Source organism: Babylonia areolata, chromosome 11 (assembly GCF_041734735.1).
Source record: "Babylonia areolata isolate BAREFJ2019XMU chromosome 11, ASM4173473v1, whole genome shotgun sequence".
NCBI classification, from domain to species: domain Eukaryota; kingdom Metazoa; phylum Mollusca; class Gastropoda; order Neogastropoda; family Buccinidae; genus Babylonia; species Babylonia areolata.
This window is the reverse complement of record NC_134886.1, coordinates 32513628-32531929: the sequence shown is the minus strand read 5'-3', so window position 1 is coordinate 32531929 and position 18302 is coordinate 32513628. Positions and strand designations below refer to the sequence as shown.

At 40.3% G+C, this 18302-nt stretch overlaps 1 protein-coding gene across 1 annotated transcript in view; it reads right to left on the bottom strand.

Moving 5' to 3' along the window:
- The window catches only part of LOC143287668 (uncharacterized), a 34786-nt gene extending 20488 nt beyond the window's left edge, over nucleotides 1-14298 (bottom strand). The window contains exons 1-7 of the mRNA XM_076595841.1: nucleotides 13933-14298; nucleotides 11162-11285; nucleotides 6087-6217; nucleotides 5104-5212; nucleotides 4350-4467; nucleotides 3099-3260; nucleotides 2119-2260 (exon numbers count right to left, since the gene is read on the bottom strand). Coding sequence (XP_076451956.1) covers nucleotides 2119-2260; nucleotides 3099-3260; nucleotides 4350-4467; nucleotides 5104-5212; nucleotides 6087-6217; nucleotides 11162-11285; nucleotides 13933-14123 — 977 coding nt within the window. The 5' untranslated portion in view covers nucleotides 14124-14298. The remainder of the gene's footprint in view (nucleotides 1-2118; nucleotides 2261-3098; nucleotides 3261-4349; nucleotides 4468-5103; nucleotides 5213-6086; nucleotides 6218-11161; nucleotides 11286-13932) is intronic.
- Between the last annotated feature and the right edge of the window lie 4004 nt (nucleotides 14299-18302).

The following is an 18302-nucleotide window of genomic DNA, read 5'->3' as shown; positions in this document are numbered from 1 at the left end:
TGTCCACGCATACACACACATGTGCGCACACGCGCACACAAAACACACATGTGCGCGCATACACATACACAAAACACACACACACACACACACACACACACACACACACACACACACACACACACACACACACACAATCACCTGATAACAGAAACTCTGGCCCACATCAGTGTGACACATTCTTTGTTCAGTGACTTCATAAATCCACACACACACACACACACACACACACAGTCACCTGATAACAGAAACTCTGGCCCACATCAGTGAGGCACATTCTTTGTTCAGTGACTTCATAAATCCACACACACACACACACACACAGTCACCCGATAACAAAAACTCTGGCCCACATCAGTGAGGAACATTCTTTGTTCAGTGTCACTAGATAATCTGACTTCATAAACACAGACACACACACACACACACACACACACACACACACACACGGTAATAAAATAGGTTAAACTGCTGTGTGTGCGCATGCATGTGCATGTATTTGGGGGTACCAAAGGAAGGGGCACATGAGAGATAACATGTGTGTGTGTGTTGGTGTGTCTTTGTACAGGGAAGGAGGGGGATACACTGAGTGAAAGATCTGTATGCACATGTGAATATAAGTTTTGCGTGCATATGTGTCAGCCAGAAGCAGCCAGCATTCCCAAAACAATACCTCTAACTAAAATCATCTCCCACCATTCAGTGACTTGTGACAAAAACATTGTCGCAATAAAGACCAGCCACTGTGTCATAACAGCAATCAAGTGTTTCTTCCGCAGGTATAAAACATGTTACACAGTGGCTACTTCAGTAAAATATATTACACTCAGTGGTAGTGTCGATGACCCAAAGATAAAACAGTACACAGAATGACAGTCACACCGGGACAGTCTACATAGAACAACCAGAACAGGAAGGTGTCAACTGAGATGGCACAGGATATAAAAAGACTGTATAAAACATGATCCTCACAGTTATTTGTGACTGAACACAATACCTGGATTTCAACAGCTGACCACAGAAAAGCATGTTAAAAAAAAAAAAAAAAAGGCATGCACCACCACCACCACCACCACAACCCCCTCTCTACCTCCCCCCCAACCCGCCCCACACACACACACTCACACAAACTTGAACATACCTCACAGAAAGAAACTGTGACAGTCAGAAGGGCGCTTGTCAGGCCTTGCGAGTGCTTAAATTAAACATTTCATTATCAGTAAGTTCCTGAAGCATGAGCTGTAAATTGTTTTCATGCATCTTTTTAATGTCTTTGTGCTCCTATTTTAGACCTGTGTTGTTTAAATGTGCCAATCAATCTAAAAACTGATATGTGGAGATCAGAATGGATTCTTCCAGCATTTGTGGGCTGCAACTCCCACACCGACTTTAAATAGCACAACTATAAGACGACCAATTTCTACCTGCAGTTTTGGCAACAACTGGGTGTGCATGCTGTGTTTCCATAAGCCACCAAATACTGACATGGATTAACTGATGTCTAACATGTGTATCTGTACACACATGATGGGGGTTAAAACGCTAAAAAAAAAAATCCACCCCAAACCCACCAGGCGCCGATACCAGCATCGAACCCAGGATCCTCAGACTGACAGTCCAATGTTTTGACTACACTGTGCCCATCATACAAACTGACCATTTTCTTCTCCATTCTCTCTGTGTCTCTGTCTCTACATTTTACAAACATCCGTCTCTGTCTCTAAGTTTTACAAACATCCTAACAACAACAATTTCAAGAAAACCATTAAACCATTTACCTATACAATCCTAACATTTGCCTTTGGTAAATCATCACATACAGGCATGCATGCACATACACACACATGCGCACGCACACACAAACACACACACACACACACACACACACAACACACACACATGCACACAAAACACAAAAACACACAGGCCAATTTTCCCATATCCTCTTCAATGCATCACACATACCCCCTTCCAACCTCCAACTCTGCACCCCTCCCCATTTTTTTTTCCCTTCTCCCCCCCCCCCCCTCCCCCCCCCCTTCCCCCACCTGCTCCCCCACTCTCCCCATCTAATACCACTCTTAGAGAAAAGATGTAATGTTGACGAAAAACACTTACCTCTGACACATCTCCAAGGAGTCCATGTGAATCATGGTGTCCTCCAACACAGGCAGCAGTTTCTTCTGAGCCAGGCCTGTGGGTTCATAGTCGCAGAAATTCCTCTTGGCCGCCAGACTGATCCCGGGATCATTAGACTTCCCTGCCATTGGGAAAAGAATGGAATTTGTTCTTTAAAAAGTCGTTTTCCCAACAAGAAAAGTGTTTTCTAAAAAAAAAAAAAAACTATATCATTGTGTCATTTTCATTCCAAGAAAAATTATCTTAAGAAAAATGAAATGTCATTAAAAAAATTAAAAAAAACCATAAATAAACAAAGGTCTCAACTTCTGCCATGCTTTAAAAAAAAATACATACAGAAGGACCAGCCGTTGTGGCAAAGTGGTTAACGTTAACAGACTTATAGCTGGGAGGACACAGGTTAAATTCCCAGCGGAGGTGGGTAATTTCCGTTGTTACATTCTTCATTTATTTATCCTTCTTTTCTGATCAAAAAAAAAAAAAAAAAGGAAGAAACGGACATGACGGCATGGAAAAACAAAATAAATGAACAGACATAATGTGCTCCATGAATTGCATGCAACTGAGGCCCTGTCTGCCACCAATAGTAAAAAAGAAAGAAAGTCACGGCAGACTGGAAAAAACAAAACAAAACAAAAACCAGAAAATAATGTGCTCTGTGACATGCATGCAAGTGAGCCCCCCTCCCACCCCTCTACGAAAAAAAAAAAAAAAAGGAAAAAGAAAGGCAATTAGTGTCATGGAAGATTAGAAAAGAAAAAAAAAATTAACACAAAATCATGTGCTCCATGACTTTCATGCAACCGAGGCATAGGTAAATGAGATTAAAGAACTGACCTGCCAGTTTGGAAAAGAAAAAAAAAATGAACAGAAAATCATGTGCTCCATGACCTGCATGCAACTGAGGCATAACAAAAAATAGAAAAAAATTGAAAATAAAAAAACCGAAAGGAACTGACCTGGCAGTTTGGAGTAGATCTGCATCTGTGTGCGCTTGACGTAGCACAGCCCCCCGATCAGAGCCACCAGCATGACGATGGCGATCACAGTGCCAATGACGATCAGCATCAGTCCCTCATCATCCTTCTTCCCTCCCTTCTTCTTCTTCGATGCCGACGACTCTATCAGCCCACATCAAGACATGCTCCACTTCAGAGGCGATTAAAAATGAATGGATGAAGTTTGTGTGTGTGTCTGCGCAGTTCAGAAATGATTGATATGAAAAGGGTGAAGTTTGTGTGTGCAGTTTAGAAACATTTGATATGAAAAGGGTGAAGTTTGTGTGTGTAGTTCAGAAACGATTGATAAGAAAAGGGTGAAGTTTGTGTGTGTAGTTCAGAAACGATTGATAAGAAAAGGGTGAAGTTTGTGTGTGTAGTTCAGAAACGATTGATATGAAAATGGTGAAGTTTGTGTGTGTAGTTCAGAAACGACTGATACGAAAAGAATGATGTTTGTGTGCGTCGTTTAGAAAAAAAAAAAAAAAAAAAGGAAAAAGAAAAAAAAGGGTGAAGTTTGTGCGAGTAGTTCAGAAACAATTGATATGGAAAGGGTGAATGATTGACATGAAAAAGGGGAAGTGAGTGTGTGTGGTTTAGAAAGGACTGAAACAAAAAGGATGAAGGGTGTGGGTGTGGTTTAGAAATGATTAATATGAAAAGGGTGATGTGTGTGTGTGTGGTGTGGTGTGGTGTGGTGTGTTGTGGTGTGGTGTGGTGTGGTGTGTGTGTGTGTGTGTGTGTGTGTGTGTGCGTAGCTGAGAAAAGATTCAAATGAAAAGAGGGTGCGTGTGCGTGTGCATGTGTGTACGCATGTGCATGTGTGTGTGTGTGTTGTTAAGAAATGATTGATATGAAAAGATTGATGAGTGTGTGTAGCTCGGAAAAGATTGAAACGAAAAGAGGATGCGTGTGTGTGTTGTTTAGAATAGACTGAAATGAAAAGGCTGATTAGTGTGTTTGTGGTTCAGAAAAGATTTAAATGGAAAGGGTGATGTGTGTGTGTGAAGTTAAGAAAAGATTGAAATTAAAAAGGTGATGGGCGTAGCTGAAAAAAGACTGAAATAAAATGGGTGATAGGTGTATTAAGTCTGCATGTTCCTCTGTGTCTTCACCCATTTCATTATGTAATAAAGAGTCTTCATCATTGTGTGTATGAAAGATCTAAATCCACACTGCATAACTTTAATCGGTCACAAAGCTGTCATTTACCTCGTGAACTGCCAATGGCCACCTCTTCATCGACATCATCATCGTCATCATCATCAGCTTCACTGTCAGCATTCCAGCATCCTCCCACACAACAGCACTGGTGATGCAGCTCTGCATACTGATACAACACGTTCACGCTGTACCAGTCTCTTTAAAAAATAGCAATAACATATACTTGTAACCCCCTCCCCTCTCCTGCCCCCCCCCCTCTCTCTCTCTCTCTCTACATATATATATATATATATATATATATATATATACATACATACACATATGTATTTATCTCTCTCTCTCTCTCTCTCTCTCTATATATATATATATATATATATATATACAGAGAGAGAGAGAGAGAGAGAGAGATATACACATATATGTGTATGTGTGTGTGTGTGTTTACTTTTTTTATCCATATATTCATATACTTATATTCAAATATTCACATAATTATATTCACAGATGAATGAGTTGTGAGTCTTAAGATTGGTAGGGGAATTGGTGTATAGGTAAACGTGCATATGTGTGAATACATACATGTGAAAAGATGCGCTTGTTGGTGGAAGAGGGGAGGGTGTGGAAGATAGGGAGATGCCCATGATAAGGTCATACATGTTAAAGTCCAATACAGGTCATACACGTTAAAGTCCAATACAGGTCATACACGTTAAAGTCCAATACAACTGGCTGTGGGAGTTGCAGCCCACAAACAAAGAAGAAGGAGAAGAAGAGGAACCATACCAGAAATGAGGTCACCTACCAGAGGGCCCTTCCCTGTGTCCTTGGTGATGACAAACTTCCCATCCTCCATGCCTGTTCTTTTCTCACTGCACACCAGTTTGATGATGGTGCTTCTGGATCTCATGGACCTGTGCAATGATGAACAAAAAACAGCACCTTCATCAGGTGATGTTATGACTGTCATAACGATGCCAAAGGTTGACTGAATCATCAATTTGACAGAAACAAATAATCAAACGAACGAACATTTCTGACAATTAGAGCCATAAAGACTGTCAAATGATGTCAAAAGTTGACTGAACCATCAATTTGATACAAACAATCAATTTTTTTAACATTTCTGACAATTAGAGCCATAAGCATTCTCATAAAAGCCATAATGAAGCAAATACTACAGAAACTTTTTTTTTAATGAAAACTGATGCAATATTTTTGTGTGTGGAATTACAGATGTTTTCAAAGTTCCTGCTACATCTTAAAAGACCTGCTGAAAGGAATGAGTGTATGCTTTTAATGTAAAGAACTCAATTTTCATATGACTACACTGTTTGTTGCAGAAGAAAATTTCAATACATACAGGCATCAAATGTCATGTATATTTGCTTACTGGTATCAGTGTGCACGCTTGTGTGGGTTTGCGCTTTAAAAATATATATATTCATTTTACACAACTCTGCAATATGCATAATGTTACATAAACTGAATGTTGGCTCTCGAGGCGTGATCAGCACACTGGCTTTATGCAATGGTCAGGCTTTTGCCTCTCTCTCTCACTCTCTCTCTTTTTTTTTACAGCAGACATTGTGTGGCATATAAGGATCTGTCCACACTCTTAAACACCTCCTTGAAACTGAAACAGCGTACATGCTTCTGCCATGCAGTTTTGCAGTTTTCACTTTCTTCCTGCACTGTAAATTTTACCAGATAACATAATAAAAGTTTCAAAAGCCGAATGGATTATTTACTGTCTACCACTGCTGGATGCTTCCTATCAGCACTCACTTGATAGCTTTGTAGACCAATTCTACGGTCCGTTTTTTTGTGTCGTCCACACTCACACGGAATTTGGCACTGGCATGGATTCCCAGGGTGTAGTAATAATACTGGTCACGTTCAGATGTATACTTGCAAATCTGCACAAGCAAAAAATTCAAAACTGACATGCTCTTCCCCCCCAAACCCCCTGTTTGACAGAGTAAATGACATGAAGAGAAAAGTCTCCATATGCCTTCAGCCCCACAAAAATAGATTTATCTTTTCCTCTTCTTCTTCTGGTTTTGTGTGTGTGTGTGTTTTGTTTTGTTTTTGTTTTTTTGTGTGTGTGTTTTTATGAACACTGTTAGCTTATGTTGTGGTTTTGTGATTTTACATCTTTATTTAACACATTCTAAATTTCTACAGCATCAATCATTACACCTTTACTCAAAAGTAAACAGGGAATGGGAGAGAGGGGGGCAAAGGCAGAGGGGGGAAATTTTAAAGTAGAAGAAACAACAACAACAATTCAAGAACATGACCAAAAACAAAACACAAAAAAGACTGGAGGAAAAGAAAGATCAGAATGACTCAATAACGAAACGAGAAAAACAGGCACACATAAAGAAAGCTTTCACTTCAATTCATGTGAACAACATATACAACAGACAAGACTTCAATACATGTTATGTAAAATGAAATGGAAACAAAGAAACAAAGCACACAAAAAATAAAGAAAGAAAGAAAGAAGAATGAAACAAACTGCCTAAGGGAAAAGTTTCAGTTTTTAGTTTCATTTTCTCAAGGAGGCGTCACTGCGTTCGGAAAAATCCATATATATATATATATACTACACCACATCTGCTAGGCAGATGCCTGACAGCAGCATAACCCAACCTGCTTGTCAGGCCTTGAATGCATGCTTATATATTTGTGTACCTATCAGAGTGGATTTCTTTTTACATAATTTTGCCAGACGACAACACTTTTTGTTGCCATGGGTTTTTTTTCAGTGCGCCAAGTGTGTGCTGCAAACGAGACCCCAGTTTATCATCTTATCTAAAAGACTAGACACTCAGTTTGATTTTCCAGTCAAACTTGGGAGAAAGGGCTAGAGCAGGATTCAAACCCACACCCTCATTGACTCTCTACATTGGCAGCTGAGCATCTTAACCATTCTGCCACCTTCCTCCCTAAGGGAAAAAAGGATGAGGAGACAGAGATACAGTGAGTTTTAATTCATGAAATAGAAACAAAAGGCTGACAACATGTACACATGTACAAAAAGTCTCCCACAAGACGACGCCTCTTGGCAGCAGAAAGAGGAATGAAGAATGATTTACTTTTCATTTTTCCTTGAAACTTGAGAAGGGCAGGGCACGCTTGCTGCCAAGTTCTGTTTCTCCAAACCCTCACATCCACACACTCTGCAGTCAACTAAATGGTGTTCACATGGGGTATCCAAATATATTATAAGCACAGAACATGCTCACACACCCACAAGCCCACAAGCCCACACACCCACAGATACACACACACACACACACACACACACACATATTTCTCTCTCCACTTCTCCATCCTCCCCATTGACTATTGTGTTGTGCTGTGCAGTGTCAAGCTGTGATGTGCTGTGCTACACCGTATTTACTGTATCTTTTTTAATGTGCTGTGTAACACTGTGTACTGTGTTGTACTATGTTGTGCGATGTCACACTGTGCTTTGCTGTGCTATACTGTATTTACTGTACTTATGTACTGTGTTGTACTATGTTGTGCGATGTCACACTGTGCTTTGCTGTGCTGTACTGTACTGTATTTACAGTACTTATGTACTGTGTTGTAGTATGTTGTGCGATGTCACACTGTGCTTTGCTGTGCTGTACTGTATTTACTGTACTTATGTACTGTGTTGTAGTATGTTGTGCGATGTCACACTGTGCTTTGCTGTGCTGTACTGTATTTACTGTACTTATGTACTGTGTTGTACTATGTTGTGCGATGTCACACTGTGCTTTGCTGTGCTGTACTGTATTTACTGTACTTGTGTACTGAGTTGTGCTTGCAAGACCTCACAAAGCTAAATCAGCATGGACCATGTGCTCAGCTATATATATATATATATATATATATATATATATATATATATATATATATATATATATGTATATATATATATATATATATATATATATATATATATGTACATGATGGTACGCAATTGGTTAAACTGTGGATGTGCAGCAGAGGTGACTGACAAGAATGGTAAGAATGGTGAGGATAAGTGCAGCATATGTATTTCACATCGGTTTTTTATGCATACTAATTTAAAACCCATCCATGTGGCAGCAAGATGGTCACTTGGTTTACTGATTTTTTTTAAGTCGGTTATGCCAAATGGGGTTTAATTTGTTAGGATTTCTAACATGAATGTGATGGTTTATGTCTAATATGTCACCAGAATTTTTTCAAACGATGTTCTTTTTGTTTTCCACTGCAAGAAATATACTATTCTAAATGACAGTAAATTGTTTTGACATCCATCCAGAGTTAAACATGACCTAGTGGCTATCCTTGCATCAGATAATGAAGACATCATGATCAAAATTTTGACTTTTCAAATATATTGCAGACGCCTATAATATCAGAAGGAAAAGATTCACATCAAGATAATGTTAACATTACAGAAACATAATGTAGAATAAAATACAAGATAACTAGAGATAGATAAATAACCAAAATAAGGTTCATCTGCAAAGCTGGATGGCCACATGTCCATATTATTTAATATCACTTAATGTCAGTTGATTGACTGATATACCTATAGTATGGAATAGATCTTAACCTTGCCGTCGATGAGAAGAATATATAGACTAGGAAATGCAACATCATAAACAAGCAGAAATATAATCAAGAATTCAATCACACACAGATAGATATGCACACTGACAGAGTCAACATTAATTGTGTTGTCCTGCTGACGTGCAGATCTGCTGACATGTAGTGGTAATGGCACATAGCACTATTGACACATAGCACAAAAGACATTTAGCGATATCCACGTGAACCCCCCTTCTCTCTTTCTCAGGTCCTTGCAAATTTTTCTTTTTTCTTCCATTCTTTTTTTTTTTTTTTTTTTTTTCTTTTTTTTTAAATATTCTTGAATCTCCAAGTCACCCTAAAATACCCATTCCTGGTTGTCCATCTCATTCAGAGAGAGGCCCTCCTAGAAATAGCAATCACTATAACAATAATGATAATAACACTTCTATAGCGCACACCTCTTGTGTAGTTTGAGCACAATTAAAAATAACTTTTTCCATGCTATGTACCACAGGAGGATTTCAGTGAGACATGTGCCTAATACAAGTAACATTATTATCCAGCTTCAATTCAAATGCTACACCAAGTCCACTGTCTCTTTTTTCTAACACCTCTGAAATTTCCCCAGCTTTTGAAAAGAGCTGAGAGAAATTTCTTTTCAACTCTCAAAGGGCCTGTTCAGACACCATTATGGACACTGTAACAGATCTGATGGATGCAGTATCCTGTGATCTGAAAGTGCGGGATGAAGAATAACTATGGATTTTCTTAGACGTAATTATGAATGTCTGATCATTTAAAACTCATTCACTCGCTGCTCGACAGCGTCAAGCTATCATACAGAGATTAGTGGTAAAGAAAGCTGAAATGATTCATGTCCTGTTTCCTTTCAATCTTCTCTTTCCGATTGCCGACATGTTCCTGTCTTTTTGAAGTGGACCAGTGGTATCAACTTCACTAGCTCACCACATATTTTTCTTAAATGGCACACAACTTCTTCTTCGTTCATGAACTGCGACTCCCACATTCACTCATATACATAAGTTAGCTTTTACTTGTATGACCAATTTTTCCTCCACCATGTAGGCAGTCAGAATACTTCGTTTTTGGGGGAACGCATGTTAGATATGTTCCTGTTTCCCTAACCCACCGAATGCTGACATGAATTTCAGGATCTTTAACAAATGTATTTGATTTTCTGCATGTGTGTAAACATGGAGGTGGTTCAGGCACTAGCAGGACTGCACAACTGTTGTCCTGGGAGATGGGAAAAAACTCCACCCTTTACCCACCAGCCACCATGACACACTGTCAACCATCGCAAAGCTGTTCAGGATGTCTTCCTTCTTGACTTGGCTGTGTGTGATGCCATGTTTCAGTGGAATTTCTGAACTGAATCATGACCTTAGCAACAAACTGGGCCATGGTGTCAGCAAAGATTCAAAAGAATTGTATTCCTTTTCCCTATTTTGGGGTGTGGAGGATATTACAACAACAACATGTAGGCTATCATGTTGAATCACATTTTAAGCCAAGCAATGACAAACAAAACAGTACAAAAAACAAATATAAAGTATATTTAATATGACAATATAATTCTTTTAAAAGAAACAATCAAACTCAACAGACTCCCTTTGAAATATAACCACGCAATGTGTTCTCATCATAAGTCACAGACATTTTGTAGGGAATCTATTCTGCAAATCCTATCATGCAAATATACAAAGGCCTAGCCCAATCTCATCTAAACAATGATAAAAAAAACTATTGGTTTCCATACTTCATTATACAGGTCCCTTGATGAGGGAACACAGTATCAGAACAAGTCACTAAATGTTGTGTACACTTGATTTTCCCTTCATCTCCGCCAAAGGGCTAAAATTCATGAAACTGATCACCCTTTTTTAGTTATTTCCTGACCCATTCATTTTTATAATGACCCACTGATTTTGTGGCAAACAAGTCAAATAACCCATTGTGTCCTGAACCCAAACTAAACTCTGCTAGTGTTGGCAAGGATTCCATGAAATAAAACCAGTCGTACTATTTTTGAACAGCTAGAATTAAATAAAACCAAATTCTGACAGGAAATTATGTCAACAGTGATATATTGGGTAATTTACTTACTGAGTCAGATTATGATAATAAAAATGTTAAACTCACAAACTCGCACACACACACACACACACACACACATACACATGCATGCGCGTGCACACACACACACACACACACACACACACCTTTTCTCAAACATGCAAAGTCAGCAGGTTACTCACAGAAACACTATGACACCCATCGCCAAAGCCAGTGTGTGGGTTATCCCAAGGTACACTGTAGTCGGCACAAGGATTGAATGAGTAATTCCAAGGATGATTCAAGTTCTCATACTCTGCAACAAACCTGGAATAAAAAAAAAAATCTGATTAATCTTGGGATTAACTATCAAGAGTTCTTGGTCTCCTGTGGATTGTCATTCCTTGTTACTAGCCCCATAAGCTGTGTGTGGTATGTTTCCATTTGTAGATTCTAAGACAACATTAAGACTATTGTTTTATCTAAAATTCAGAGTTTTTCCTTCAGTTTTGTGTTCATGTTGGTTATTGAGAGACATGTTCTTAGTCTAAACATAAAAGAGGTCCCTGCTGAGTTGTTGGGAGTTTCTCTTTGCTTGAGTGAGAGTATTTTTTCTTGGACAGCAGTCAGAAGTGGGTAGCAATCCTGAGAAGGTAGAAATCACCTTTGATGACATCAGAAAATTTCAACATATCAACAGTATTTAACTATTTTACCAAAAAAATTGTGGGTTTCTTATAATTTTTTTGTCTGGTTGATCACTGGCAATGACAAGAAAGGACTATTTCCAATCCACACAAAACAGGATCTCCTGGACTCGAGAAATCAATCTGAATAATTTTATACAAAAGATCCTGACTTTTGATGAAATGCATTCAAAACATGAAAATAAAGAACTTTCAATCAAACAGGCACCCATCACTAACAGCTGTAACAGAAGCTGCTGAAATTTGCAGCTTCTGTGCAACTCTTACTGCCAAGAAGTACACAGTGCAAAAACCATGACTAATGATGATGATCAGAGAGAGAGATTGAGAAAGAGATTTAAACAAAATTAGATTTCACTGGTATCAATTTTTAACCACCATGAGATTGAATCCTAAAACCACAATTTTTTATTGGTGATCATGAGAAAACGAAGACACACTGACCTACCCCCCCCGACTTCCTCTTCCCACACGCAAACCAAGAGAGAAGATGCATCTGAAAAAGACAGTGTTCACTTCCTGGACATTACCAGTAAATTACAATAGTGCAGACATCACCAGTGCCAACAGCACCATGAATGGCAAGCTCCTCAAAGAAGTGATGTCATGAGATGGCACCTCCATTGCAGACACAGGACTTTGGGTCACCACAACCACAGCAGTAATGAGTAATGGACAGACTAGATACACATACAGAGTGTGGAAGAAAAATCAGCTTCCATGTAAAGTTCAAAGCTCTTTGGGTGGCTGGTTGTCTCTATACTGCTATTTGGATGGGCTTGGGTTGTTGTTTTTTTTGTTCAGGGATTGTTTTGGTTTTTTGTTTTGTTATTTTTCATTTATGGGCTGTGACTCCCAGGTTCTTGTATGCACAAGTGGGCTTTTAAGTGTATACTGTTTTTATCCTGCCATGTACTATAAGCAGTCATACTCCGTTTTCAGGGTGCATGCTGATTATGTTCTTGTTTCCATAACCCACCAAACACTGACATGGATCATGTGATCTTTAAGTTAATGCACATATTTGTTCTTCTGCATGCATATACACATGAATGGGGTTCAGACACCAGCAGGTTGCACATCTGTTGACCTGGGAGATCAGAAAAATCTTCACCCTTTACCCATCAGGCGCCATGACCAGAATTCAGACATGTGACTCTCAACACTAACCACTCAGCTATTGTGCCTGTAGCTATATGGATGTGAGACATACACCAGTTGCTGTAAACTATCTGAAGTCTGAACACACTCTCTCTCTCTCTCTCTCTCTCTCTCTCTCTCTCTCTCTCTCTCTCTTTCCTCAATATAATTTGTTTTATGGTTGTGTGATGCTCATGTTTGCTCCACATCTGCAAAATGTGCATAAGCATTCCCTTTATACCCGTAAAATGGACTCAGCTGTTGTCTTACATCACCATCTTATCCACCTGCTTTGACTGTAATGAGCTGATGATGATCCCCTTTGTGTGTTTTTGTATAGAAGAGCTACAAAACTAAAATGAATTATTTTTGTTATGATCGTGGCAACAATTATATTGTATTACATAATAAGTAAATACACTGCTGGCACAAAGTGATGACACAACACAATCTCTGATCAATATATCTGGTCAAACTAACTTAAAATTCATGTGATAACTATGCATCATATCTGTCAATGTGTACTACCACTGCACCACCATGTCTGTGTTCCATATGACAAAGTGTGGTATTTTTGGCAAACTCACAAACTGGGTGAAGATACAAACATGCATGTCCAGTCTACACACTTCTTACACACTCTAATTGAGTAATTCATAAGCCAGTTGTTACAGCCACTCTTGCTCTAATCTCTCTGTGTGTGCGTGTGTGTGTGTGTGTGTGTCTGTGTGTGTGTGTGTGTGTGTGTGTGTGTGTGTGTGTGTGTGTCTGTCTGTCAGCCACTCTTGCTCTAATCTGTCTGTGTGTGCGTGTGTGTGTGTGTGTGTGTGTGTGTGTGTGTGTGTGTGTGTGTGTGTGTGTGTGTGTGTGTGTGTGTCTGTCTGTCTGTGTCTGTGTATGTGTGTGTGTGTAAACTATACAAACACAATACTCATAGTATAATGTGTATGTGAACATGTCACAGTGTTTGTGTGTGTTGTGACTGCAGGTGTGTGTGCATGTGTGTGTGTGTGTTTGATGCGTACATGCCCGTGTGACAGGTTGGTTTCCTTTCCTGTTTCGCGTCCATTCGGAGCGGTTCTGAATATCTCGTAATTTGGAAGTATTCTTAAAAAAATAAATCTCACCTGGGAAATCCATCTTTTCGTGCAAGTGGTTCCAGATTGATCACATTTTCTTTGGCACCGAGTTGTATCCGACAAGCACTCAGCTGTTTGTGATGTGTGGAACTCGTAGAGAGAGAAGACTCGGACGACGTCTGCATTATTCCGATGAACAGCAGATGTGCGTGCATCAGCCATATTGAAGCGTACAACATATTTGTGCAATGCTAGTGTAAGCTGCTTTCTCAATTATTAATTTTACTGAAGACAATAGATGTCTGCAAGTTTTCAACACGCTTGGATCACTTCGGACCCTTGTTCGGAAAGCAGAAACACGATACTGCTGGACTAAATGTAACACTGCATTTAATTGGCTTATGGAGGAATACCCCGCAAAATACTGTCCAATCAAATAGAGTTTTACGTGAGCTGACTTTTGCCAGCGAACTGCTGTCTTCTGATCAGCTGATGGGTCACACGCAACACGTTCTCTCCGTGTAGCAAACTTGTTTTGTTATTGTTGAAAGACAGCCAACTTCATCGCTCACATACACACGCACATCAGACACACTGACACTTCAGCGCCCCAAGTACCTGACACACACACTGACACAGACACACACAGACGCGGATCGCTCTCACAATCTCGATTCCTGTGTGATGGGCAAAGAGGGCAAAGGCTAGATTAAAAATTTGCGTAAGGTCCAAATGTGAGCAACAAAGCCGTCCTTTTCACGATAAAATAGGATAAGTCATGCTGATCACACTGATATAAAGTTTACCACTATAAAGCGGCAGGAACATATTAGATTTTTATTTCCAATGTCCAGAATCGTATGTTTTTATTATTTCTGCCCGTGTGAGTCGCATGGCAAGAACATGAGAAGGTTACGCAAGCGCGGCATGAGGGGTCGCCTGAGGAAAGCGTTCAGCGCGGTACAGTACATGTGACTGACTGCTGCCGCGTTGATGCTGCTCTGTGGGCAGGTCACTGCAGCTGGCAACTGATTCTGAACAGAAAGCAAGGCCAGGAACCGGCAGAGCTCTTTGGGGTCAAAAGGAAACAAACATCTTCAATTTCATGCATTTTATACTAAATTGGTAGAAGACGCAAATTCGCTTTTCTGAATGTTGTCCAGTTTCTTACCATTTATAACATATCATAAAGAATGAAATCGGTATTATACCGACTGCAAAGGTGAATTTACGAAGGCAGCACGAGATCATCAGTTTAGTTCGTAAGTACAATTCTGTTTATATTTTACGCAGTGCACAACTTGGATAAACTCAATGCTCTGCTTATTAACGTGTAGAATATAAATATCTACGGTGTTAACCAGGTTCGCCGCCGGTTAAATGAAACGTGACATTATCGGCGCTCCGGGTGTCCAGTGGACACTGAATAAATTCGGAACTGAACTGAGTATCAGTGGAAGGCAGATGATGGCAAAATTGAACATCATGTCTTGATGCGGTGAAAAGAACGGTATGAAATACACATTCTTCCGTCTTTGGAAAAGAACCGGTATTTACAAATGTGACTCAGTCACGAACCCTGGCGCAGTAGACGTCAGTTTAGTAGTGTGGCCGATCTAAGTAACGCTGGTAATCATAATGATAACCGCAATGGACTCAGGGATTAATAGCATAAATTTTATTAATGATTATGTAAAACTGTGTTGTAACATGTAAATCATTAACTATAGCATATCGCCGGGCTTGACCGCGGGCTCGGACCATAGGTCTATATTATTAGTATCACGGCACTGAGATTCAGTGTTTCAGTCAGAAGAAGCTAAGACACCGTTCCACTGAGTATCTGGAATATATTTCACTGGGACAGCAGTAATGTAAAGACTTGATAACTGCTTCCAACTGTCTTTTGTTGCTGTCTGTTTCAGCCTTCAGTTTCAACGAGACATCAATTACTGGGGTCGAAAAAACGGGAAAAAAACAACAACAACAAAACCATGGAGGCAACGCCCCACCAGATCTTGAGTTGTTTATCACATAAGAAACATAAATAAATAAATCGGCAGTCCTGCTGTCGTCTGGCTGTCACGGTACAACAAGAGAATATAAAAGACGTCATTAACAGCGCTGATATCCGAGGCGGGGAAAAAAAACAAAACGACGGAGATCATGACTGATCGAGGAGGGTGGAAAGCCGGGTTGGGAGGGGGAGGGAACTTCATTGTTCAGTGGCTGTAGTGGGGGAGATGGAACCCACATGTAGTGTGTTACTAATAGTCACGTGTCTCTTCACGATAGTTTCAGTCGCAAATTCAGTGTCAACCCGACCAAAGTGTGTGGGTGCACTGATCTCCAGAAAATGGGGCGCCAATGCTCAGTTCAAGGTCATACACGTGGAAACAAAATGTTTCTTGATGTTTTTGTTTCTTTGTCCCATCACATCAGTACCGTTTCACATGCACGGTGCTTCTTCCAAGCCCGAGCCCCCCATTTACAGCCGAGTCAAAACATAGGCCTACAAGCTCGTCTGTGGAAGTTCCAGTGACAGTTGCCCAAGTCACCGTCAGGTCAGGAGGCAGCACTGACACCGGAGAAGACCCTGCTCTGATGCGAACTTAGTTACTTCGGTAACACCAGTTCACTACACACAGACACAGACACACACACACACACACACACTGACACATATATATACATGTGTGTGTGTGTCCCACATTTCACTTTCAGGCCACAACCATTTTCATTAGCAGGTACAATTAATTTCTTTGTTTTTTTCCCGGCCTACATTCTTGTCTTAAGATTTGTTTGGGAGGTGGGGGGTTCACCCACATACTGTGCACATACTTTCTTGCACTTGCTGAAGACTGAGAGGGAAGAGGATGTATGAGTTGTTGTATGTTCTGTCACAGGTAAGGGATTCCCGGTTTCGAAGTTCCAAATTTATAAGTGTCTGCCATGTTATAACGAAGCTTTGCACTGCTCTAGTTCGAAGACCTTTTGAACTCTGATGTTGAACTTGCGTCAGTCGTTCGACGATCACTGACTCTGGTCATTGGGTCAAGTTGAACAGCTCTGGGAACACTGCTGGAGCCATCGATGGTCCTCAGTTCCAAGGACCTTTGCTTCAAAGAACACGTCGGAAAAACAACAAAAAAGGCAAACCAAGTGGTGGGAATAATTCGACGTACGTTCGATTTCCTACGCCCAGTCGAGCTTTTCATTCACTGCGGAGCTATACAAAAGCCTCGTCAGGGACCTGTTCTGAAGTACTGTATGGACATTCAGTATGGCAGCCCCAACAAAAATTAAGACACTGTGCGCAGAAGTTGACGATGTCCAGCGTAGAGCCACTAAGCTGTTGGCATTTATCAAAGACAAACCCTACAGTGAAAGACTGGCCTACCTGCAACTTAGTTACCAAGCCTGGAGCACAGAAGGAAACGAGGTGACATGACTGATGTTTATAAGTACCTACATGGCTTGTATGATCCATACAGAAGTAGCCTCGAGCAAAGCAACAGTCGTTACACCGGGGGTCACTCCCTGAAGCTGGCCAAGGGACGCTGCAGGCTCAAAATACGCAGCTGTTACTCCTCCCAGAGAGTTGTGAACATCTGGAATAGCCTGCCTGAGGACTGACATGGTCACAGCCCCATCAGTAAACTTTTTCAAGAGAGGCTTGACGCTTTTTGGAGACTGGAGGCAGCCCAACTGTCTATGACCCAGTATGTCTCTGCTAGTATGTTGACAATCTGTAACCCACGCATGCCAAAGTACAATACTAGTAGTAAGTTATGTGTACTAGCCAAGCGCTCAGCTGGTTCCAGATACTGCTTCACGCACAATTTGTATAGCATTTCGCAACTAACATGCCGGTCTTCAACGACCCGCGCAGAATGCGTGACGCCGTTCGAATTGTAAATACAAAGCCACTTTTAAACAACTGCTCCTAAACATCAATTAAATCAAGTATCTGTATCGCTTCACTGCAATATTTGTTGTGCTTACACACACACTTTAATCAGTTGGAAGCGTATTTGGTTTCCGCTTAATCGTTCATCCGAGCCAGTGTAAAGATTTCAACTGACGCTCAGTAAGCTTAATTACGTCATTTTGTCTTTCTCGTCACACATCAGTATTGCTACAGTCTACAGTTCTGTATGTGACTGCTGTTGGAAACTAAAACAACACCATTATAAGCTTAGTGTTTGGATGAGAATAGATCAGGCATTTAGAAATTACAAAGACGATTTTCATTGTTGACACTTAACGACATTCACTGCACAATTAGCATCGCTTGACGGCTTTGACTGAGGTGAAAACTGTGTTTCTGACACACTGTATTTAATTAGATATCTCTTTTGTCGCATCAGTAAACTACAAGTATTATATACTGGCAGAATCGTCGCAATTCCATCTTT